The sequence below is a fragment of the Salvelinus alpinus genome, chromosome 39 (genome assembly GCF_045679555.1).
Source record: "Salvelinus alpinus chromosome 39, SLU_Salpinus.1, whole genome shotgun sequence".
In the NCBI taxonomy this organism is placed as follows: Eukaryota; Metazoa; Chordata; class Actinopteri; order Salmoniformes; family Salmonidae; genus Salvelinus; species Salvelinus alpinus.
Window position 1 is genome coordinate 9,553,183 of NC_092124.1, and position 24,028 is coordinate 9,577,210.

The 24,028-nt window shown below is 44.4% G+C and overlaps 1 protein-coding gene across 3 annotated transcripts in view; it reads left to right on the forward strand.

Moving 5' to 3' along the window:
* Nucleotides 1–23,619, forward strand: part of LOC139566937 (deoxycytidylate deaminase-like) — a 58,788-nt gene extending 35,169 nt beyond the window's left edge. For 2 of the 3 annotated variants that reach the window (XM_071388316.1, XM_071388314.1), the window contains exon 5: nucleotides 23,159–23,619. In XM_071388316.1, coding sequence (XP_071244417.1) covers nucleotides 23,159–23,343 — 185 coding nt within the window. In that variant the 3' untranslated portion in view covers nucleotides 23,344–23,619. Of the gene's footprint in view, nucleotides 1–9,430; nucleotides 9,528–23,158 lie in introns of all 3 variants that reach the window. The other variant, XM_071388315.1, reaches the window with a different exon arrangement.
* Nucleotides 23,620–24,028: the final 409 nt, after the last annotated feature.

Sequence of the window (24,028 nt, forward strand, 5' to 3'; positions counted from 1 at the left end):
GCAGAGTGAACAGTCTATGGCTTGGGTGGCTGGAGTCTTGGCAATTTTTAGGGCCTTCCTCTGACACCGCCTGATATAGAAGTCCTGAATGTACTGGGCTGTCCGCACCACCCTCTGTAGCACTTTGCTGTCAAGGGCGGTGCATTTGCCATACCAAGCGGTGATGCTGCTCATCAAGATGTTCTCGATGGTGCAGCTGTAGAACTTTGAGGAGCCGAGGGCCCATGAAAAATCTTTCCAGCCTCCTGAGGTGGAAGAGGCGCTGCCGTGCCCTCTTCACGGGTGCGTGTGGACCATGTTAAGTCCATAGTGATGTGGACGCCAAGGAACTTGAAGCTTTCGACCCACTCCACAACAGCCCTGACGATGTGGATTGGGGCGTGCACTCCCGTGTCTCTCCTATTGTCTCAATCAGCTCCTTGGTCTTACTGACGTTGATGGAGAGGTTGTTGTTGTCCTGGCACCACACTGCTAAGTCTCTGACCTCCTCCTTGTAGGCTGACTCATTTCCGTCCGTGATCAGGCCTACCACTGTTGTGTCGTCCGCAAACTCAATGGTATCGGAGTCGTGCACTGCCACGCAGTCGTGGGTGAACAGGGAGTACTAAGCAAACACCCCTGAGGGGCCCCTGTGTTGAGGGTCAACGGGGCGGAGGTGTTGTTGCCAACCCTCACCACAGGGCCCGTCAGGAAGTCCAGGATCCAGTTGCAGAGGGAGGGGTTCAGTCCCAGGGTCCTTAGCTTGGAGGGGACTATGGTGTTGAATAAACATCATTCTCAAAGTTATTTCTCTTGTCCAGAAATTGCATCATCTGTTGGGGCAGTATGCTAATTTTAGTGGGTTTAGGGTGTCTGGGATGATGGTGTTGATGTGGGTCATGACTACAGGGCGATTTAGGCAGGCTACCTTGGAGCTCTTGGGAACAGGGATAATGGTGGTCATCTTGAAACATGTTGGGATTACAGACTGCGACAAGGAGAGAAAATGTGTGAAGACACTTTCCAGCTGCTCTGCGCATGCTTTGTGACCACGGCCTGGTATTCCGTCTGACTCGGCGACCTTGTGAACGTTTTGCTCACGTCGTCCACAAAGAGCGAGCTCGCACAGTAATCCGGAAAAACATGGGCTTTCACGCAAGGCACAGTGTTATATTCCTCGACGGGAGCATGAAAGGCATGTAGCTCATTTGGGAGATCTCCATTGCTGGGGAACTCATGGCTGGGTTTCCCTTTGTAATCCGTTATCATCTGTAAACCCTGCCACAAACGACGAGCATCGGAGACGGTGTAATAGGATTCCACCTTCCTATATAGAGCTTTTGCATGTTTAATGTCTTGTCGGAGGTAATAGCGTGCTTTCTTTCCATGTCCTGTTCCTTGTAAGCGGTAGCTCTAACCTTTAGCCCAACTCTATTTTCTGTAATACATGGTTTTTGGTTTGTATACGTTCTTATAGTCACCGTGGGGATTACATTGTCTATGCACTTATTGATGAACCCTGTGACTTTTGTGGTAAACTCCTCAATGCTATCAGATCAATCCCAGAACATATCCTAGTCTGTACTAGCAAGCAGTCTTGTAGCCTCGCGTCTGCTTTATCCAACCACTTCCGTATTGAGTGCGTCACTGTACTTCCTCTTTGTAATCGGGAAGCAGGAGAACGGAGTCATGGTCAGGTTTTCCGAAAGGTGGACGAGGGAGGTCCTTGTGTACGTTTCTGTGGGTAGTTTTAGCTCCCCTAGTGGCGCAGGAGACGTGTTGGTGGAACAGTTTCAAGTCTCCCAACGTTAAAGTCTCTGCCCACCAGAAATGCTTCCTCTGGGTGAGCAGTTTCTTGTTCGTTTATGGTACAGTTTGAGTGCCAGAGTGGTGTTGGCTTGTGAAGGGATGTAGACAGCTGTGATAATTACAAATTAGAACTCTCTTGGTAGGTAAAAGGGCCTGCAGCTTACCATGACCTATTATATACCAGGTGATCAAAAGCGATTTCCTTCACACTTGAAGCAGCAGAACCAGTTACTTTTGAAAAAATACTCCACCTCCTTTCAACTTGTCGCCACTGCCGTCCGATCCTGCCGCTGCATGGAGAATCCACAGTGTATTACGTGCATAGCGTCATCATCCAGCCACGTTTCAGTAAGACATATAATGTTGCAGCTTTTCAAGTCTCTCTGATAGGAGACTCTCGAACGAAGCTCATGTTATTCTCACGTGATTTGCCAATCGAACGGAAGGGAGCGCCGTTCGGTGTTCACTTCGCCTCAATTTTACCAGGACTCCACCTCGTCTCCCACGTCTACGCCTGCAGCGTTTTGGTAGCCCATGGAACAAAGGAATGGGGTTCGGTATGAACAGTGGAACAGCTGAGGTCGGAGTTGAAGTCAAAATCTAGGTTAGTAGCTGTCGATCTGATGTCCAGAAGTGCTTCGACGGTGACAATAATATGTGATAATATAATATGTGACAATAATATGAGCTTTCTGTACAAAAAAAGTAAAGATGATCAAGGTAGAAGTCACTATATAGTAAAGTTGGGTTGGAACTCTTAAGGTGATGCCCATCCTTCCACTTAGCCATAACGAGAGGCTGCTTTCTTCCTCACCTCAGATTTCCCTTGCCTTCTCTCTCTCTCTCTCTCTCTCTCCTCTTTCTCATTTGGTCTCTCGACTGCCACGTATTAGGCCCCCCTTTCTCAGTTTTTTCTTTTACTTTCCTTGCCTGATATTCCTCTCTCTCCTTCACTCCCTCTTTTCTTTCTGTAGCTGGCCAAAAGGATGTGTAAAACATGGATTCGTGGGAGCCTCCTCAGTCTATTGGGCTTGGACTGACTCCCCAGCGCCTGCCTGCCATCCTTCTCTACCATCTTGTCACTTTGGGCTGACGCTGGCAAGGGGCCGAACATGTCTGTCACAGGCACACGCTCTCAGGCATTCACCCGCCCACACAAACTCTCTGTGTCTGTCACCAACTTCCACTCTCGCAGAGAGTGGGCTAATTTTGAAATGTTCCAAAGTTTTAGTCTGGTCCCAAATGGCTAGCTACCCTACCCTCCTCCCTCTTTTCTGAATTACTTAAGCTGCTCTCCCATCCACTTAAGTCACTGTTGTGGAATGTTCCAGAATGTTGCGTTTTTTACAACTCAAACTGTCTCTCTGGTTCCAACTAGAGTTTTCTATCCCATTCATGACTGGTTACTAGTATTCCGGTGTGACTGGTTAGTTACATAACAACAATATCAAATAACATTTGATTTGTCACATGCGCCGAATATGACGGGTCTAGACTTTACAATGAAATGCTTGTTTACGAGCCCTTCCCAACAATGCAGAGTTAAAATAAGAGTGTTTAAAGCTGTCATCAAGGCAAAGGGTGGCTACTTTGAAGAATCTCTATTATAAAATATATTTAGATTTGTTTAACACTTTTTTTGGTTACTACATGATCCATATGTGTTATTTCATAGTTTTGATGTCTTCACTATTCTACATTGTAGGAAATAGTAACAATAAAGAAAAGGTGTCCAAACTTTTGACTGATACTGTGTGTGTATGCATGTACGGGGTAACTTATAAATGTCCTTGTCCATTAAAATAACATCAAATTAATCAGGAATACAGTGTAGACATTGTTAATGTTGCTGGCCTACTAGGCAGAGTTCCTCTGTCCAGTGACTGTTTTCTTTTTATTGGCAAGTCTGAGATATGGCTTTTTCTTTGCAACTCTGCCTAGAAGGCCAGCATCCCAGAGTCGCCTCTTCACTGCTGATGTTTAGACTGGTGTTTTGCAGGTACTATTTAATGAAGCTGCCAGTTGAGGACTTGCGAGGCGTCTGTTTCTCAAACTAGACACTCTTAATGTCCTCTTGCTCAGTTGTGCACCAGGGCCTCCCACTCTTTCTAGTCTGGTTAGAGCCAGTTTGCGCTGTTCTGTGAAGGGAGTAGTACACAGCGTTGTACGAGATCTTCAGTTTCTTGGCAATTTCTCGCATGGAATAGCTTTCATTTCTCAGAACAAGAATAGACTGACGAGTTTCAGAAGAAAGTTCTTTGTTTCTGACCATTTTGAGCCTGTAATCGAACCCATAAATGCTGATGCTCCAGATACTCAACTAGTCTAAAGAAGGCCAGTTTTATTGCTTATTTAATCAGGACAACAGTTTTCAGCTGTGCTAACATGATTGCAAAAGGGTTTTCTAATGATTAATTAGCCTTTTAAAATTATACACTTGGATTAGCTAACACAATGTGCCATTGGAACACAGGAGTGATGGTTGCTGATAATGGGCCTTTGTACGCCTATGTAGATATTCCATAAAAAATCTGCCGTTTCCAGCTACAATAGTCATTAACAATGTCTGCACTGTATTTCATGTTATTTTAATATACAAAAAATTATATTTTCTTTCTAAAACAAGGACATTTCTAAGTGACCCCAAACTTTTGAATGGTAATGTGTGTGTGTGTGTGTGTGATATATATATTCACACACACACACACACATATATATACCTATATACACACATACATAGATAAACTCAGCAAAAAATGAACGTCAACTGCGTTTAATTTCAGCAAACTTAACGTGTAAATATTTGTATGAACATAGTCACATGTCTGTTGTTGAATCTGGTTAACCGAAATTGAATAATGTGTCTGAGGAAAGGGGGGTGGGGGGGAGGTCAAAAGTAAGTCAGTATCTGGTGTGGCCGCCAGCTGCATTAAGTACTGCAGTGCATCATCTCCTCATGGACTGCACCAGATTTGCCAGTTCTTGCTGTGAGATGTTACCCCACTCTTTCACCAAGGCACCTGCAAGTTCCTGGAAATTTCTGGGGGGGAATGGCCCTAGCCCTCACCCTCCGATACAACAGGTCCCAGACGTGTTCAATGGGATTGAGATCCGGGCTCTTCACTGGCCATGGCAGAACACTGACATTCCTGTCTTGCAGCAAATCACGCACAGAAGGAGCAGTATGGTTGGTGGCATCGTCATGCTGGAGGGTCATGTCAGGATGAGCCTGCAGGAAGGGTTTCACATGAGGGAGGAGGATGTCTTCCCTGTAATGCACAGTGTTGAGATTGCCTGCAATGACAACAAGCTCAGTCCAATGATGCTGTGACACACTGCCCCAGAACATGACGGACGCTCCACCTCCAAATCGATCCCGCTCCAGAGTACAGGCCTCGGTGTAATGCTCATTCCTTCGACGATAAACGCAAATTCGACCATCACCCCTGGTGAGACAAAACCGTGACTCATCAGTGAAGAGCACTTTTTTCCAGTCCTGTCTGGTCCAGCGATGGTGGGTCCAGATGACGTTGTTGCCGGTGATGTCTGGTGATGACTTGCCTTACAACAGGCCTACAAGCCCTCAGTCCAGCCTCTCTCAGCCTATTGCGCACAGTCTGAGCACTGCTGGAGGGATTGTGCGTTCCTGGTATAACTCGGGCAGTTGTTGTTGCCATCCTGTACCTGTCCAGCAAGTGTGATGTTCGGATGTACCGATCCTGTGCAAGTGTTGTTACATGTGGTCTGCCACTGCAAGGACGATCAGCTGTCCGTCCTATCTCCCTGTAGCTCTGTCTTAGGCGTCTCACAGTACGGACATTGCAATGAGGCAGTCCTCATGCCTCTTTGCAGCATGCCTAAGGCACGTTCACGCAGATGAGCAGGGACCCTGGGCATATTTCTTTTGGTGTTTTTCAGAGTCAGTAGAAAGGCCTCTTTAGTGTCCTAAGTTTTCATAACTGTGAACTTAATTGCCTACCGTCTGTAAGCTGTTAGTGTCTTAACGACCGTTCCACAGGTGCATGTTCATTAAATGTTTATGGTTCATTGAACAAGCATGGGAAACAGTTTTTAAACCATTTACAATGAAGATTTGTGAAGTTATTTAGATTTTTCCGAATTATCTTTGAACGACAGTCCTGAAATGGACATTTATTTTTTGGCTGAGTTTACATGCATACATTTTTGAGCTGCAATATATTCGTCTTTGTGAGTCTGCATAGAGTCAGTGCAAGATGGGGTCGATGCAGATACTCAGAGTAACCATTCAATTAACTCTTTAGCATTCTTATGGCTTGGGGGTAGAAGCTGTCTCGGAGCCTGTTGGTCCGAGATTCGATGATCCGGTGACATTTGCCGGATGGTAGCAGAGTGAACAGTTTATGGCTTTAGTCTTTGGCAATTTTTGGCCTTCCTTTGACACCGCCTGATCTAGAGATCATGGATGGCAGGGAGCTCGGCCTCAGTGATGTACTGGGCAGTCCGCACAACCCTCTGTAGCGCTTTTGCGGTCTGTTATCAGTTCAAAATGTATTGTTTCTCAGTCTTCAATCTATAAAATTTATTTTCTTTATTGCTAGTCTGTTGTCTTGGCAACGGGTAGAGATGGATGAAAGGCTATTTATGTTTTTACAGACATGATAAATTATACATTGTGCCGTGCAGGCCTTCTACAGTAACATTGGTTTTGCATTTCACCTTCAGTATACTTCACAAAAATATATCTACCAGACAGAGAAAACAATTGTGCTTTATTTAAAGATATTTTCCTTTACGTTTTATATTTAAAATATGGCTCTGTTTTCCTCTGTTGCTTCACTATAGATCAGTGGAAAGAGATGATTTTCAATAGTACATTTGTTCAATTCTGCACCTCCCTTTTCTAACATGACTACGACTGGCGCCTCAAGGTGTCAGACTCAGAACCCCATCTAGGAACATCTAATCCCTGTTGTATTTATTTTTGTCCATATTTGGACAGTACACGGGGACAGGGAGACCGATAGTAGAAGCATAGGCAGAAGGTGGCTGAGACTGGGCTGGCCACTGCTGCTTGACCAGATTCCGACACTCACAACTCACAACCTCATCTCTATGGTCGTAAAGCAAACCTCCATTGCACCCCCACCCCCCCCCCCCCCATCTTGGCTCTGAAGGATGTGTTTTAGAAGGACTAGTTTAATTTCATACCATTTGCTTTTTAAATTATGTGTATCGGCTACCGTACGCTAGACTAAAGCTCTTGTCCTTGGCGACTTGTAAAGCTCCCCGTTTGGTGCAGAAGGTTATCTGAAACTGTGTCTGTCTCAAGCAGTGCGGATGTTGAGTCTTCTCTCTCTTGGGAGCAGCGCTTTCAAACAGAAACACACACCACTTTTCCATGCTGCGGCCTGTTCACTCCAGGCTGTGGGTTGGGTTGATCTTGGATCCTCTAGAGGCTTTGCCTTCTTATTAGAGCTGTGAGGCAGTGAAGCCCCACTTCATAACCACTGCACCCCCAAACGACCATATCTCGGCCCACAGAACACACACACAGCCCGCGCCTTCCTTACACACATCAAAACGAAATTCCCAGTTGCCCAATTACATAGTAAGGTCATCACACACACATTTCTCTGCCAAAATAAACCAGTGTAATTTCAAGCCATCTCCCTGATTTTTTCCCCCCCCTCTGTGCTACTTAAGAGTCATGGTGGTCTTGACAGCATGAGCAACACCTACTGTGGCCCCCACCCTCACCATCTCCACCACCAATCATTATTCCCCTTCCATCACACCCCAGCGGAGTCAGCCAAGCGCGAATGCCAAATCCTGCAGAGCCCTCACTAGGCAATATTGACAGTCCATTGTGTGTGCATTTTTATTCATGGTTTGTTTATTGGCTATACATTTGGAACACTGGCATTATCCCCGTTCAGACTACTACCATATGCAAACTCACACCCGGACATCACTTCAATAAGTAAGCAAGTTTGATTAAATGTTTTATTTATTTGTTGTGGTTATTTATTTTTGCAGGAAAGTTTTTTTTTTTCTTACATTGTTTTCTTTGCGGTGTACAAGTTCTTCCCAAGAATGTCATAGGTGTTTATTTGTATTTTTTAGGATGTATATTCACACTCATTGCATCTCTGTGCTTTTCAAAGCTAATACACCTAGGAATAATAATAACCTTATATGCAAATCCAAATATCAGAGAATATTCTCAGCGGGTGATTTATGAATAAAGGAACTCGCCCCACGTACCGTCTCTGCGGCCTTCTACGGCTGCAAACAATCCGACCATAAAGGTCTTTGTTACTTCCACTTGGGAGAAGCGACGCTTTGTGCGTTTCATCTATTTATCTGATCCATTGTTAGGCCAGGCAGCATCGCTGCACACATTCAGATAGGCTTTGTTGTTTTTCGTACATATTTATTCGCTGCTAATGTTTCTTTTGAATAGTGGTCTGTGTGGTTGTTGTGAAGTAAGCTTAGCTCTTGTAGTTGCTCAGACCAGTGTTTAAATCTGCACTACACACCTGATTCCACTAGGAAAAGGTTTGACGATGAGTGGAATCAGGTGTGTAGTGTTAGGGCAAACACATATGCACCCTGGATTACCAGGACCAGAATTAAGAACCTCTGCTTTGCTGTGATTAGTTAGATTTCAGTAGGTTAACATCAGCGATCGGAGTAGTAACTGTACAACAACTGGTGTGATACAAAGTGAAGAGAATATGATGAGCATAACAGTCCAATCCATACCAGTTGAGTGGATATTATCGCCACTGTTTGTCTACTGGAAGGGGTAAACCACTATGCTAGAGGCTAGCCTGTCTTTCACTCCCTGTATAGATAGTGCTGCTAACAGTAACACCACCAGCCAGCCCTATAGTCAGTCGCTCTTTATCTACTGTGGTGAATAGAATTCACTCTGCGTGGTCTCCCCTCAGCAGATCACAGGATAAATACCGGTTCTTTCACAGTTTCCCGCAGATGAAACTGTCCGATAATACAGGGTAGGTGAGACTGGGAAGCCATGCTGGGTAACTCTGAGCCGGATTGAGCCAGCGGCTCCGAAAGCTCTGATGATGCGGGGAAGATATCAGGCGGGCCCAGCACAGAGCCATGGGGGACAACCAATCCTATCTCTGCAGTTTAGGGGGGTTTCAGTGGGGTGATGGCAGATAAGGCGGCACCCGCTGTATGTGACCTTTTTGCCAGAGTGATATTGTGTGTGTGTGTATATTGTGTTTGTGTAGGGAGCCGAGGACCTCCCAAGCATGATGGTACGGTAGATATACTAATCGAGCCAGGCCCTGTTGTATACCGCTTAGTCTCTCTCACACACACACACACACACACACACACACCTCCATTAAGCGGGAAGGGGGTGCTTTTAAAGATGACAGCTGGGGTTGGTAGATTTCCTGCGTCGTCTTTAGTTCTCGGTATTGGACTCGGCCTGCTGTTGAGGGTTTATCGACCGCCCCCATACAGTACACACACTCAAAATTGCACCCCTCCTCCCTCTCTACTCTGCAGGGTTTACTGAGGCCTCCCTCCCTCCCTTAGTCACCACTCACCATCATCCCGAGCCTGTCCGATAGATAATTGACTCTCTCCCTCCCTCTTTCCCCTCGCTGTCTCTTACCTACAGGTATAAAGGACGTGATTTATTTGTCAGACAAGTACCACGACATCCCTGAAATGACTGCCTCCAGACGGCTGCTTAACTTGGCAGGGATCCAATACAAGTGAGTCTCCTGAGCCGCCGTGTGTGTGTATTGCTCCTGGATTGAGGGGATGGAGGGAAGAGGAGTGTGGATGACTTAATTGACATCTGCCAGCCAGAGAGGGCTGACCGTTCTGTGAGAAGAGGGTCCAAACAAACAGGGTTGGAGCTTAGATGGCGCTCCCCTCGGAGTTACATGTGTGTCTTTTTGAACCTGTATACATGCGTGTCAGAGGGTTGGGGCATGGTGTGTGATGGGGGGGGGTTAGTGCCTGGATATGGAGGTTGTTTCAGGGGTGTAAACCCTACCCACTAATGACCTGTCCTGGGACTACTTGTTAATCCGAAATGACACAAGGACAAGGTTCCAGTTTAACAAAGTTTACTCTACTATATGAACACACTACAAGGTAGCCATTACACTCCAGGCTAGGTCCAACAACGAACTCACTTCCTGCGCATGCGCACTCTTGACTGAGTGATAGCCCCGTAATAACAGAAATATAGGGATACTTAAAACATGAACTTAACAATCTCCCCCTTTTCTTTAAAGACAAAAAAAACATCAACAACATAATTAAATGTCCAAGTATTATTCAAGATCCCCATTACAAATGGGTTGTGTGACAGTTTTTATTTGTATTACTCAAGCTGCCACTTTCCATTACTGAGAGCCTGTAGGAGCGAGAGCCTGTAGGAGCACAAGAACGGATGCTCCCTTTTTAGTCAGACAGTCAGCAAGCTGTTCCTTTGTGGTCGACCACAGAATCCGCTGGATTCTCTGTGCTTGAATAAGTTCCTTGATGCTGCTAATCTCAAAGTCTTTTCTCTGTGACAGACTTGGTTGACTTCACAGCATCAACTAATGAGTAGTTGTCAGTGACACAAACTGACAGGTAGGAAGTGCCATTTTGTCCCACCAGTGATAACCTAGCGAAGCATCACTGAAGACAACCAGTTTTCAAAGAGTCATCTTTTCCAACATGCTGAAACATTAAAGTCACTTGTTGTGATTTCAGTTTACGAACAACTTTGTTTGCCTCATGAATGGTTTGTACAGTGGCGTGTTTTGTGTTAGATGCCAAGTTGCAACCATCAAACCAGGTCTACTCTGTCTCGCAGCCCATAAAATTTGTCCTATCTTTGACCTCAATTGACCAGCTTCAATTCCACATAGAGGGGAATTCCTTTGTACGGCTCTTGAAGAATCCATGTGGATGGGTTGAAGATTCTTGATATAGCTCTCCTGTTGCATCAGTATTTTTCCATCAACTGTAATAAACTCTATGCCAACATAACAAAAATGATCATGCTCCTCACGGCCAACCTAGAAAACAGCTTTGAGGTGTGGAATCACAGTTGAAGCAAAGGTCTGTGAGCCACCCCAGATAAAGTCATCAACATGACAGGCAAGTACTCCAGTCACATTGCAGTCTTGATCAAGCCAATAGAAGACTGCAGGATCCACTTGTGACATTTTTCCACCTGTATTCAGCATTGTTGCCTTGACTTTGTTGTACCAGTAGAGTGATCCATCTGCCAGTCCATACACACACTTTTTTAGTTTCCACAGTGTTCCTTCACTTTTAGCTTCGGGCGGAGGTCGGATGTGAATGTCCCTTGACAGCTCTGTTCCCTGCAAAAATCCAGATTTGATGTCTATGGAATTAAGTTTCCATTTTTTCCTGGCAGATCACTGACATCAGCAATCTGAATGACTCTGATGTCGGTGTGTCTTTTGGGAGTTCTTTAGCAGCCAGCCCCTCAACCTCTAGCCACTAGACGTGCTTTGGGCACTATTCCAGTTAAGGATTCTTTAAGGGTACACACCCACCTTGTTGATACGCACTTTTGGCCAATGTCTTTGACTTCCTCAAACACTCCATTTTTCCTCCAATTACTGAGCTCATCTAGCTTAGCTGAGTCAAATGACACGTCCTTTGTTTCAAGTACATCATCATTTTGAATGTCATTCTGTTTTTCTCGATTTTCCATTGATTCAATTCTGATATTATCTACAAGTGACAGGTCAGCTGACCCTGTTGTACCAGAAAGTGTAGCTGGTTCAGAGTACTGCAAGTTGTACCAGTTCTTGTGTTTTACTTTTCCTGCTCGTCCAATGACGGTTGCTGTATGTGGAATACCACTTTCTCTGTCCATGTATTTAACAGTTTGTCCTGTTTTCAGATTGGAACAACCATGTTCTCTTAACACATATGGCTGTTGTTGAATGTTTTCCTCATTTGAACGCTCAATAGTATTACCTGTGGCATGGTTAAAGGTCTCTGCTCCATTTCCTGTGTCAGTTTCAGTGTCCATATCATTGGATGTGACATCTGGTAGGTTTGTGTCTGTTACTGTGTCCTTTTTGTCATTTTCATTAGGAGACTGATTCTCAGCTACAGCCCCTCTATCTTTTTGATCATTTACTTTCCGCAATCTTGAGTGATGCACCCTGACAATCATGCCTTCGTGCCTCACAAATATCACCACACCATCTTGACCAATGACTACTCCCGGTCCTTTCCACTCTTGACAGTCAACTCGTTTGTAGTACACTTTGTTTCCAGTTTCGTACTTCTCATCATCATTATTCCCTGAACTGCTGAGTAACTTCTGAAGTCTGTCAACTGTATCATGTCCAAACTGTTTGTAAAGCTTTAACAATACTTTGTGTTTTTCTTTAGTGCTCATGTTCTCTGTGACTGTCAGAATCTCCATGTGCTCTGTGTCTGTCAGAATCTCATTTTTGCATGGACTCTGTGAGATGTCTTTGTCTAAAATGTTTACACAATAGTGGCCTGAGGTAGTAAGTTCAAGAGTCACTGGTTGTTTAAACATCACTGCCTTGTCATTTTTTATGTCTAGTACAGCCTCTGCCTTCTTGAGGGAAGCTTTGCTTAATAGTAAGGGGATATCTGTAGGGACCACCTCTGTTTCAATGTGACACTTAGTCTGACCAATTTTTGCTGGTATCTTAACTCTCTTGATAGAATGGACAATTCTCCCATCTCCAAATTTGAAAGCTCTTTTGCTTGGTGTGTCAATCATATTTTGTACTTCTTTCATATTTAGTTCACTGACATAGCTATCAAGCCATTTTGCGCCACACACTGTCCGTGTACATGCAGTATCAATCACAGCAGATCCTAAGGATTCAACTATAAAAATCTCAGTATCAGATTCATTTGAAAACAGTGTAATGTTACACTGCTCTATCTCTGTGTTTACAATTTCCTCTGTTAGTTTAACTTGTTCATTTTTATGAGGACAGTCTTTAACCCAATGGTAAGTGCTTTGACAAATTGCACATTTTGATCTCCTTCCATATGTGTCCAGTGGTATAGTGCCGGGAAATGGCGCCCTCTTCTGGTTGTCTTGAGAACGTGACTTGTTGGCGCCTTTTCTGTGCTGCTCGGTGTAATATGCTGCGTCACTCACTTGCATTCCATCTGTTATTGGCGCGACAGACGTCTTCTCACCAAATATTCTTTTTAGTGCCGACTTCATAGATGCAAAAGTCAGCACAGTACAAGCAGTCAAAGCCAACTGTTTCTCCCTACCATCTAGACAGGCAGTATCTAGCAACTTGAAAGCTAACACTGCATCTGGGAGAACCATGTCGTACTTGCGCATTCTATTGTACCTCTGTTCGAAATCAATGATGTAGTCCGCCATTGCAACCGAAATATCTCTCGTAACACTGTCAAAGTTTGAATATGCCTCGTAGGCACGGTCTTTCTCTTCTTTAAGAAATACAGAATCCAGTGCTGTGATCAAAGTTCCCATACCGTCATCCTTGTTCAAATCCTCAACGGATATTTCCAGTGCTGTATCTCTCGCTCTTCCCTCGAGCGATAATACCACCGCAAGTGCTTGCTTTTTCGCGTCCAGATTAGTAACGCGTGTCCAGATTCCCAGTTCATTTTTCCAACTTTCGTACGACCTCTTCTCGTCGAAGCGAGGTGGCACGTTGTAGTTAGAAGACATTCTCTGCTACCAATGTTAATCCGAAATGACACAAGGACAAGGTTCCAGTTTAACAAAGTTTACTCTACTATATGAACACACTACAAGGTAGCCATTACACTCCAGGCTAGGTCCAACAACGAACTCACTTCCTGCGCATGCGCACTCTTGACTGAGTGATAGCCCCGTAATAACAGAAATATAGGGATACTTAAAACATGAACTTAACACTACTGGGGGGGTCAGCAGTGCCAGACTGCACCAGACCCCATACAGCCTACAACTAACTACCTGCTGCCAATCTGCTCTCACAAACAACACAGGATTGAGTGGTGGGGTCATAGAGGTGGGGGGGAAGAGGGGTGGTGAGATGTGAGTGGGTGGAAAGAGGTGTGATGAAAGGAGCAGATAGATATTTTGATAATGTCGTTTCATGTCTCTACATATTCTGCACTGAACAAAAATATAAACGCAACATGTTGTGTTGGTCTCATGTTTCATGAGCTGAAATAAAAGATCCCAGAAATGTTCCACACTCACAAAAGCTTATTTCTCTCAAATGTTATGCACAGATGTGTTTACATCCCTGTTAGTGAGCATTTCTCTTTTGCCAAGATTATCCATCCACCTGACAGGTGTGGCATATCAAGACGCTTATTAACCAGCGTGATCATTACACAGGTGCACCTTATGCTGGGGACAATAAAAGGACACTCTAAAATGGGCAGTTTTGTCACAGAACACAATGCCACAGATATCTCAAGTTTTGAGGGAGTGTTCAATTGGCGTGCTGACTGCAAGAAAGTCCTCCAGAGCATAAAATCTCTACCATAAGCCGTGTCTTTTTAGAGAATTTGGCAGTAAGTCCAACCGGCCTCACAACCGCAGACCACTTGTAACCACGCCAGCCCAGGACCTCCACATCCGACCAACCACCCAGACTGTGGGTTTGAACAACTGAAGAATTTCTGCTCAAACTGTCACGAGAATTTTCAATCCCAATGATGATAACAATCACTACAGCTTTGACCAATTCCCCCTAGGTTGTAAAGCTAGGGTTAATAAGAATTAGGCAAAGTCCCAGATTTCTGCAAAAGGTTGGTTCTTTATTCACGAGAACATTCTAAAGTCAACCAAAATTTGAACAGTCTTTATAACCCCCGCTACACGCGCCCGCACACACACACACACACACACACAGCTTTATCACTTTTCTACTAGCCTTGGCAGTTTCTCGCCGTACTCTCCTCTCCTCCCTAGATTGGAAGGGCCCTCCTGTTGTCAGCCTTTTTAGAGTTATCATGTGTAGTCTACCAGCCTCTGTTTTCTCAACCATACATTTTGCCCTCTTAACTTGTCCCACACATGTATTATTGGAATATAGTCTTATAATTCTAATACGTTTCAGGGTGGAATTCTTTAGTCATTACTTTAAACATATAAATTCCCTTATCAGGAAGCTAATCTGCGTGCTCATCATCCTCACCAGGGTCTTGACCTGACCGCAGTGCTCACCTTCGATGGACACTGGACAAGTGTGCTCTTCACGGATGAATCCCGATTTCAACTGTACCCGGCAGATGGCAGACAGTGTATATGGCGTTGTGTGGGGGTGAGCAGTTTGCTGATGTCAACGTTGTGAACCTAGTGCCCCATGGTGGCGGTGGGGTTATGGTATGGACATGCATAAACTACAGAAAACAAACACAATTGCGTTTTATCAATGCCAATTTGAATGCACAGAGATACCGTGACGAGATCCTGAGGCTCGTTGTCATGCCATTCATCCGTCACCATCACCTCATGTTTCAGCATGATAATGCACAGCCCCATGTTGCAAGGATCTGTACACAATTCCTGGAAGCTAAAAATGTCCCAGTTCTTCAATGGCCTGCATACTCACACATCACCCATTGAGCATGTTTGAGATGCTCTGGATCGATGTGTTGCAGTTCCCGCCAATATCCAGGAACTTCGCACAGCCATGAAGAGTGGGACAACATTCCACAGGCCACAATCAACAGCCTGATCAACTCTGTATGAAGGAGATGTCACGCTGCATGAGGCAAATGTGGGTTACACCAGATACTGACTGGTTTTCTGATCCACGCCTCTACCTTTTTTCTAAGGTATCTGTATTCCCAGTCATGTGAAATCCATAGATTATTGACGGTCCCCACAAGACAACTCTCGTTTGGCTTCAGTCATGGCTGCAGCATTTCTTAATAATGACCAAGCCAAAAAACTAGACCAAATGATGAAGTTCAGCTCCTCTTTTAAGAATTCTATTTTCACAATGCGATGCGGCACATTGACAACTCACATTTGAAAAAGAGCCTTCTATAGGCTTTCTTATTACCGAATGTAAGCCTATACCTTTACATTCAATATTATTTAGATAATTAAATAGTTTAATTGAAATTTAAACAATTCCCAGAATCAAATAGCATTCATTTATTTAGTAGGCTATTGGCTACTCAAACTTTTACCAGCTGCACAGGTTTAAAATTGATATGGCTGTGTATGGTCGAAATGAACGAAAGCCTGAATTAATATAATCTACTGAATTATCATGAACAAATACCTGCTTGCACTTTTCCATCTACTGGGTTGTTGTCGTCCTTGTCCACAATTACTCCAAAATCCTTCCAAACAGGCGATTTCAATCGAGCAGGACCAGTTTCCACAAACGTGCTTCTACACCTGCATTGCTTGCTGTTTGGGGTTTTAGGCTGGGTTTCTGTACAGCACTTTGAGATATCAGCTGATGTACGAAGGGCTTTATAAATACATTTGATTTGTATTTCACCATCGTAACCTTTTTGGTTTTATTTCTCCTGTTACGTTACCCATTTTCACGTGAGCTAGTAGTCAGGGAAAATAAACTTTGCAACATATTGTCACGTGGCAGAAGGAAACATAAGCTCTGCACGTTGACAAATTTAGGAATGTTTCAGGACCACACATTCTACTATTGGACAGTTTCCTGCTCTAATCTCTCGCTATGTGGCTGGTAGCCTAGGCCCAGGCAATGTCTGCCTCACCGCTCACATAGCCTAATTGATTTTGCAACACAGTTTAACAAGTTCCTGGGGTTTTTTATTTTTATTTTTTATCTTGATTGAAAACATTTCCGACCCGCAATATAATTGTTCTGATCCGTGTGTTGAATGTTTTCATTCCACCCGCTAGCAGATTTATTTTTATTTTTGCGGCTCAACCGCAGGGAATCGTGGGTATCCGACCCGTTGCAGGACTTTAACAAACTATAGACCCCGAACAACACATTCATACTCTATAGATGAACACTGGGGAAAATAAAGCATATCTTTCACCAACATGTCCTTATTTGCAGGTACATGAACAAGCAGAACGTTCTTTAGTTGATTCCCATTGAAATGTCTTTCGCTACTACACATGCTTGGAAATCTCCCGCTGAGCCACATTACACACACAGGGTTACAGCTTAGGTATTTAAATACAGTCTTAATACTTCATCCTCGTCAAATCAAATAAGACTTTTACTGTTGGAGACAGGAAGCCAGAAAATACAAAATATATAGGTTTGCGTTCCAAATGGCACCCTGTTCCTTATATAGTGCCCTACTTTATGGCACTACCCATAGGGCTCTGGTCAAACGTAGTGCACTCTACAGGGAATACGGTGCCATTTGGGATGTACCCATACACTTCCAATGATTAAAAAAAATAATATATATATATATATATACACTGCTCAAAAAAATAAAGGGAACACTTAAACAACACAATGTAACTCCAAGTCAATCACACTTCTGTGAAATCAAACTGTCTACTTAGGAAGCAACACTGATTGACAATACATTTCACATGCTGTTGTACAAATGGAATAGACAACAGGTGGAAATTATAGGCAATTAGCAAGACACTCCCAATAAAGGAGTGGTTCTGCAGGTGGTGACCACAGACCACTTCTCAGTTCCTATGCTTCCTGGCTGATGTTTTGGTCACTTTTGAATGCTGGCGGTGCTTTCACTCTAGTGGTAGCATGAGACGGGGTCTACAACCCACACAAGTGGCTCAGATAGTGCAGCTCATCCAGGATGGCACATCAATGCGAGCTGTGGCAAGAAGGTTTGCTGTGTCTGTCAGCGTAGTGTCCAGAGCATGGAGGCGCTACCAGGAGACAGGCCAGTACATCAGGAGACGTGGAGGAGGCCGTAGGAGGGCAACAACCCAGCAGCAGGACCGCTACCTCCGCCTTTGTGCAAGGAGGAGCACTGCCAGAGCCCTGCAAAATGACCTTCAGCAGGCCACAAATGTGCATGTGTCTGCTCAAACGGTCAGAAACAGACTCCATGAGGGCCCGACGTCCACAGGTGGGGGTTGTGCTTACAGCCCAACACCGTGCAGGACGTTTGGCATTTGCCAGAGAACACCAAGATTGGCAAATTCGCCACTGGCGCCCTGTGCTCTTCACAGATGAAAGCAGGTTCACACGCACATGTGACAGACGTGACAGAGTCTGGAGACGCCGTGGAGAATGTTCTGCTGCCTGCAACATCCTCCAGCATGACCAGTTTGGCGGTGGGTCAGTCATGGTGTGGGGTGGCATTTCTTTGGGGGGCTGCACAGCCCTCCATGTGCTCGCCAGAGGTAGCCTGACTGCCATTAGGTACCGAGATGAGATCCTCAGACCCCTTGTGAGACCATATGCTGGTGCGGTTGGCCCTGGATTCCTCCTAATACTAGACCTCATGTGGCTGGAGTGTGTCAGCAGTTCCTGCAAGAGGAAGGCATTGATGCTATGGACTGGCCCGCCCGTTCCCCAGACCTGAATCCAATTGAGCACATCTGGGACATCATGTCTCGCTCCATCCACCAATGCCACGTTGCACCACAGACTGTCCAGGAGTTGGCGGATGCTTTAGTCCAGGTCTGGGAGGAGATCCCTCAGGAGACCATCCGCCACCTCATCAGGAGCATGCCCAGGCGTTGTAGGGAGGTCATACAGGCACGTGGAGGCCACACACACACTACTGAGCCTCATTTTGACTTGTTTTAAGGACATTACATCAAAGTTGGATCAGCCTGTAGTGTGGTTTTCCACTTTAATTTTGAGTGTGACTCCAAATCCAGACCTCCATGGGTTGATCAATTTGATTTCAATTGATAATTTGTGTGATTTTGTTGTCAGCACATTCAACTATGTAAAGAAAAAAGTATTTAATAAGAATATTTCATTCATTCAGATCTAGGATGTGTTATTTTAGTGTTCCCTTTATTTTTTTTAGCAGTGTATATAGAAATCTTTGAAGATGTGTTCATATGGGGTAGAGGTTACCTCCGCTAGCTGGTTTTATTGAGGATGTCCTCTACATGCGTGCACACACACCTATTCAGGTTGTCCTCTAGCTCAGGGTTTCCAAAACTCGGTCCTGGTGCCCCCATCAAGCTTTGATTATTTTAAATCAGCTGTGTAGTGTTAGGGCAAAAAACTAAATGTGCACTCAGGGGGGTCCCCAGGACCGAGTTTGGGAAACAAGGCCAAATCCCTGAGCTAGCTGATCATGTACTTCCTCCTACACGTTTGCAATTACTATTTTATTCCTCTCCTTTCCGCCATCCCTCTCTTTATTTTCCGTCTTTATCCGTTGGCTTTTTGGACCGAAAGCGTGTATTACATTTGACTAACTGGATCGCATACTCAATAGAAGTTTAAAGGAACATTTTTGACCTTGAGGAAAATACACGAATGAATGAATCAGTGTTGACGCAGTATAACCAGTTGAATTGCTCTCGTTGAAGGCTGAAGCGTTAATCTTTTAACCCTGCTTAAAAAAAAAAATTCTAATGGTGAGCAAGTGTTACTCCTTTTCAATTATGAGTACTTTTTTTTTTCTTTGGTAGAACCTCGACTCACGTTGGTTGAGCATCCTCCCCTTTCCAAAAATAGGAATTACAGAAAAATACAATTTGTTTTGTCAAATTTACTGTAGTTTGTCAAATGTTATGTGGACTGAAATGGAGCCTTTGAAAATTCAGCGGCGAGTGGATAATCTGCCTTTACCATCTCCTACTGGCTAACGCGCAATCTCTGGAAAATAAACTGGATGAGCTCTGTTCTAAACTATCCTACCAATGGGACATTAACTATAATATCTTATGTTTCACTGAGTCATGGCTGAACAAGGACATGGATAATATACAGTTGGCTGGGTTTTCCGTGCATCGGCAAGACAGAACAGCAACCTCCGGTAAGACGGGTGGTGGTCTATTTGTCAACAGCTGGTGCGCAATCTCTAATATTAAAGAAGTCTCAAGGTTTTGTTCGCCTGAGGTAGAGTACCTCATGATAAGCTGTAGACAACTCTTGGTAAATAGTGTTATCACAAACTGATACAGGGACTAAGACCGCACTCAACGAGATGTATAAGGCCATAAGCAAACGAGAATGCTCACCCAGAAACAGTGTCCCCGGCTTCTAGGAGCTTTAATGCAGGAAATCTTAAATACGTTTGACCTAATTTCTACCAGGATGTGCAACCAGAGGGCAAAAAATAAAAATAAATAAATAAATAAAACTCTAGACCTTTTCTCCACACAGACGCATACAAAGCTCTCCCTCCATTTGGAAAGTCTGACCATAATTCTATCCTACTGGTTTTTGCTTACAAGAAAGAACTCAAGCGGAAAGTACCAGTGACTCGCTTATTACGGAAGTGGTCTGATGATGTGGATGCTAAGCTGCAAGACTTTCCCACTATGCACTCCGACAAACCATCAAACAGACAAAGCATCATTACAGGACTAAGATTGAATCCTACGACACCGGCTCTGATGCTCGTCGGATGTGGTGGAGCTTGCAAACTATTACGGATTACAAAGGGAAACCCAATCGCAAGCTGCCCAGTAACGCAATCCTACCGGACGAGCTAAATGCCTTCTATGCTTGCTTCAAGGCAAGCAACACTGCACCAGCTGTTCCGGACGACTGTGTGATCACGCTCTCCGTAGCCGATGTAAGACCTTTAAACATGTCAACATTCACAAGGCCGCAGGGCCAGACAGATTACCAGTACTCGTACTCAGAGCATGCGCTGACCAACTGGCAAGTGTCTTCACTGACATTTCAAACCTCTCCCTGACCGAGTCTGTAATACCTACATGTTTCAAGCAGACCACCATAGTCCCTGTGCCCAAGAATGCCAAGGTAGCCTGCCTAAATGACTACTGCCCTGTAGCACTCACGTATGTAGCCATGAAGTGCTTTGAAAGGCTAGTCATTGCTCACATTAACACCATCATCCCAGAAACCCTAGACCCACTACAATTTGCATACCGCCCCAACAGATCCACAGATGATGCAATCTCCATTGCACTATAAACTGCCCTTTCCCACCTGGACAAAAGGAACACCTACGTGAGAATGCTGTTCGTTGACTACAGCTCAGCGTTCAACACCATAGTGCCTTCAAAGCTCATCACTAAACACCTCCCTCTGCAACTGGATCCTGGACTTCCTGACGGGCCATATGATTCCATATGTGTTTCATAGTTTTGATGGCTTCACTACAATGTAGAAAATAGTAAAAATAAAGAAAAACCCTTGAATGAGTAGGTGTGTCCGAACTTTTGACTGGTACTTTACATATTACCTTAATCACCTGTACCCCAACACATTGACACGGTACCGTTACCCCCTGTATATAGCCTCATTATTTTGTAACTTTTTTTCCCGCAAGTATTTTCTTACTTAACCAACAAAATGCATATTTTTTTTAATGCAACTGCTGTGTCAGATTTTTACAAATATTTACGGAAAAAGCACACCATGCATTAATCTGAGTACGGCGCTCAGACACAAAAACAAGCCATACAGGTCCCCGCCATGTTGTGGAGTCAACAGAAGTCAGAAATAGCATTATAAATATTCACTTACCTTTGATGATCTTCATCAGAATGCACTCCCAGGAATCCCAGTTCCACAATAAATGTTTGTTTTGTTCGATAAAGTCCATAATGTATATCCAAATACCTCCTTTTTGTTCGCATTTAGTTAAAAAATCCAAAATCATGACGCGCAGGCCAGACGAAAAGTCGAAAAATTCCATTACAGTTTGTAGAAACATGTCAAACGATGTATAGAATCAATCTTTAGGTTGTTAACATAAATCTTCAATAATGTTTTAACCGGAGAATTTAGAAAAGAAAAGGAACGCAGCTAACTCACAGGGGCACGCCTGAGTGAGCTCGTGGCACTCTGCCAGACCCCTGACTCAATCAGCTCTCATTCCCTCATCCTTCACAGTAGAAGCATCAAACAGGGTTCTGAAGACTGTTGACATCTAGTGGAAGCCTTAGGAAGTGTATATGACCCCATAGACACTGTATATTGGATAGGCAAACCTACAAACCTCAGATTTCCCACTTCCTGGTTGGATTTTCTCTCAGGTTTTTGCCTGCCATATGAGTTCTGTTATACTCAGACATCATTCAGAGTGTTTTCTATCCAAATCTACTAATAATATGCATATCTTAGCTTCTGGGCCTGAGTAGCAGGCAGTTTACTCTGGGAACCTTATTCATCCAAGCTACTCAATACTGCCCCCAGCCATAAGAAGTTAAGGGCTTGTAAGTATGCATTTCACGTCTACACCTGTTGTATTTGGCACGTGACAAATAACATTTTGATTTGAGTGAGAACATCTTTGGCCTTGGGATTTAAAAGCAGGTGGCAAGCAGCATTCATTCAGTGTGTGTGCGCGCCCGTGAACAGGCTAAGGGCGTGTATGTGCAGGACGGTGGGTCTGTCTTCAGAAAGAAAGGTGTCCTGGAACGCTATTAGTGGTGGCGTTTTACAAGGCAGCAAGGCTTTTAGTGTGTTGTGCAGTGGTGAACTGTGACACGCTACAGTGCCTCTCCTCTTCTGCTTGGGCACGTACGCCACGACAAGGTGTTAAGAAACGACTTTATAAAAAGCCTCCAGAAAGGCTAGTGGCCTGCCATTTCACTGCGGTAATGGTAGCTGTTGTGCTACAAAACTTTTTACGTCCCAAGTGGTACCCTAGGCACTGGTCAAAAGTAATGCACTATATAGGGTGCCATTTGGGATGTAGCCTGTGATGCGCTTGAGCCACAAAGGGTGGAGTGCTACAGGCCTCTCTTTCCAGGGCCCCGGGACAGATCCAGGGGTCCTGCTAATAGACCTGATCGAACTATACAGCTTCAGGTCTGTACGGGGAGTCCAGGCATGGGGACTGAGAAAGCGGGACAGCGAGAGATAGGTAAAGAGACATAAGAGAGTGATGAGGACAGGAGGAGTCTACTCTCTGCTGGTATTGGGGACCTCGGCAGTGGGTTGCGGCGATAAGGGGGCAGAATGCGTCCCTGGTCCCTGTCATTACCTCCTCAAGGGGGCGGCCGCTCCACCCTACACCCTCCTCACCCCAGGTGGCTTGTGGGTAATTGGATCCCCCAGAGCTCCTTCCTGGGCGCAGGAGAAAAATAAAATCTGGAAGCTGAGTTTCTTCTCCCATCCCTTCATCTTTGTCTCTGCTGCCTCTCCCCCTCTCCTGTCTCTGACTCAAAACAGTCCCTGTGCTGAAAAAGTTCCGGAAAAGTTCATAGCTTCACAAAGAGTGACTTGCTTTTTCTCCTTTTTTTCATCGCTCTCTCCCTCTGTGTGTCTCTGTTTGTTCACAGGCAGTTCAAGCCCAAGCGAGACAAGATTGTCATCGATTTTAATTCTATTAACCACTCTGGGATGTTCAACGGAACAGGCTGAATACACTCACCTTGAGAAGGAAAGAAAGAGTGGGTGCTTTGATGTCTACTCCTCTCCTAACAACCCACCACGACTAGAGGAACTAGTAGGATATCTACTGTAAAAGTTAAATCTTATAGAAAAATGTCATTGTAAATATTTTGTTTGTCTTTCACAGTGCGAAATGTTTTAGTTATTTTTTCCTTTACATGGGGTTACTTTTACTGTGGTCTCTTTCGATTCTTTTTTTCACAGTCAGGATACTCTTTCCAATCGTTACTGTTTTTGTCTAACCTTTAGAATGACTGTCACAAATGGTGGGAGTACTGAAACACTAAACACATTGTGTGCTGCACATGCAATGTCAACCAAATAAACTATGAGCAATGTTTTAAAATCATGCAAGTGTACGGTGTTTATGCAAAAATATAGAAACTGCTATAGCGTTGTCTCTCATTCTTTCTGGTTATTACTTTGAATAGAGGTGTGATCAGGTGGTAGAAGTACTGTACATTGACAAAAGCTCTAATTCCTCAAAAGACACACAGTATTTTGGGTAATATCCAAGCATAGATCTACTGGACATGAAGTGGTGCGTGCGTGTGTAATACTGTGAATATGCAGGTCAATTCTATACCCCACACTAAACTATGCTGTTCAATTTCCCTGGACCCCGTGTTCTGCTTGCGTTGCCAAGAAACAGGTTTGCAAATCGAGCTGGTGGTTGGACCCGGACAGAAAAAAGGGAGAGAAATGGAATAGATATTTGGAGAAGGATAACTCCATAACAGCCCCTTCTGCAGCAAAGC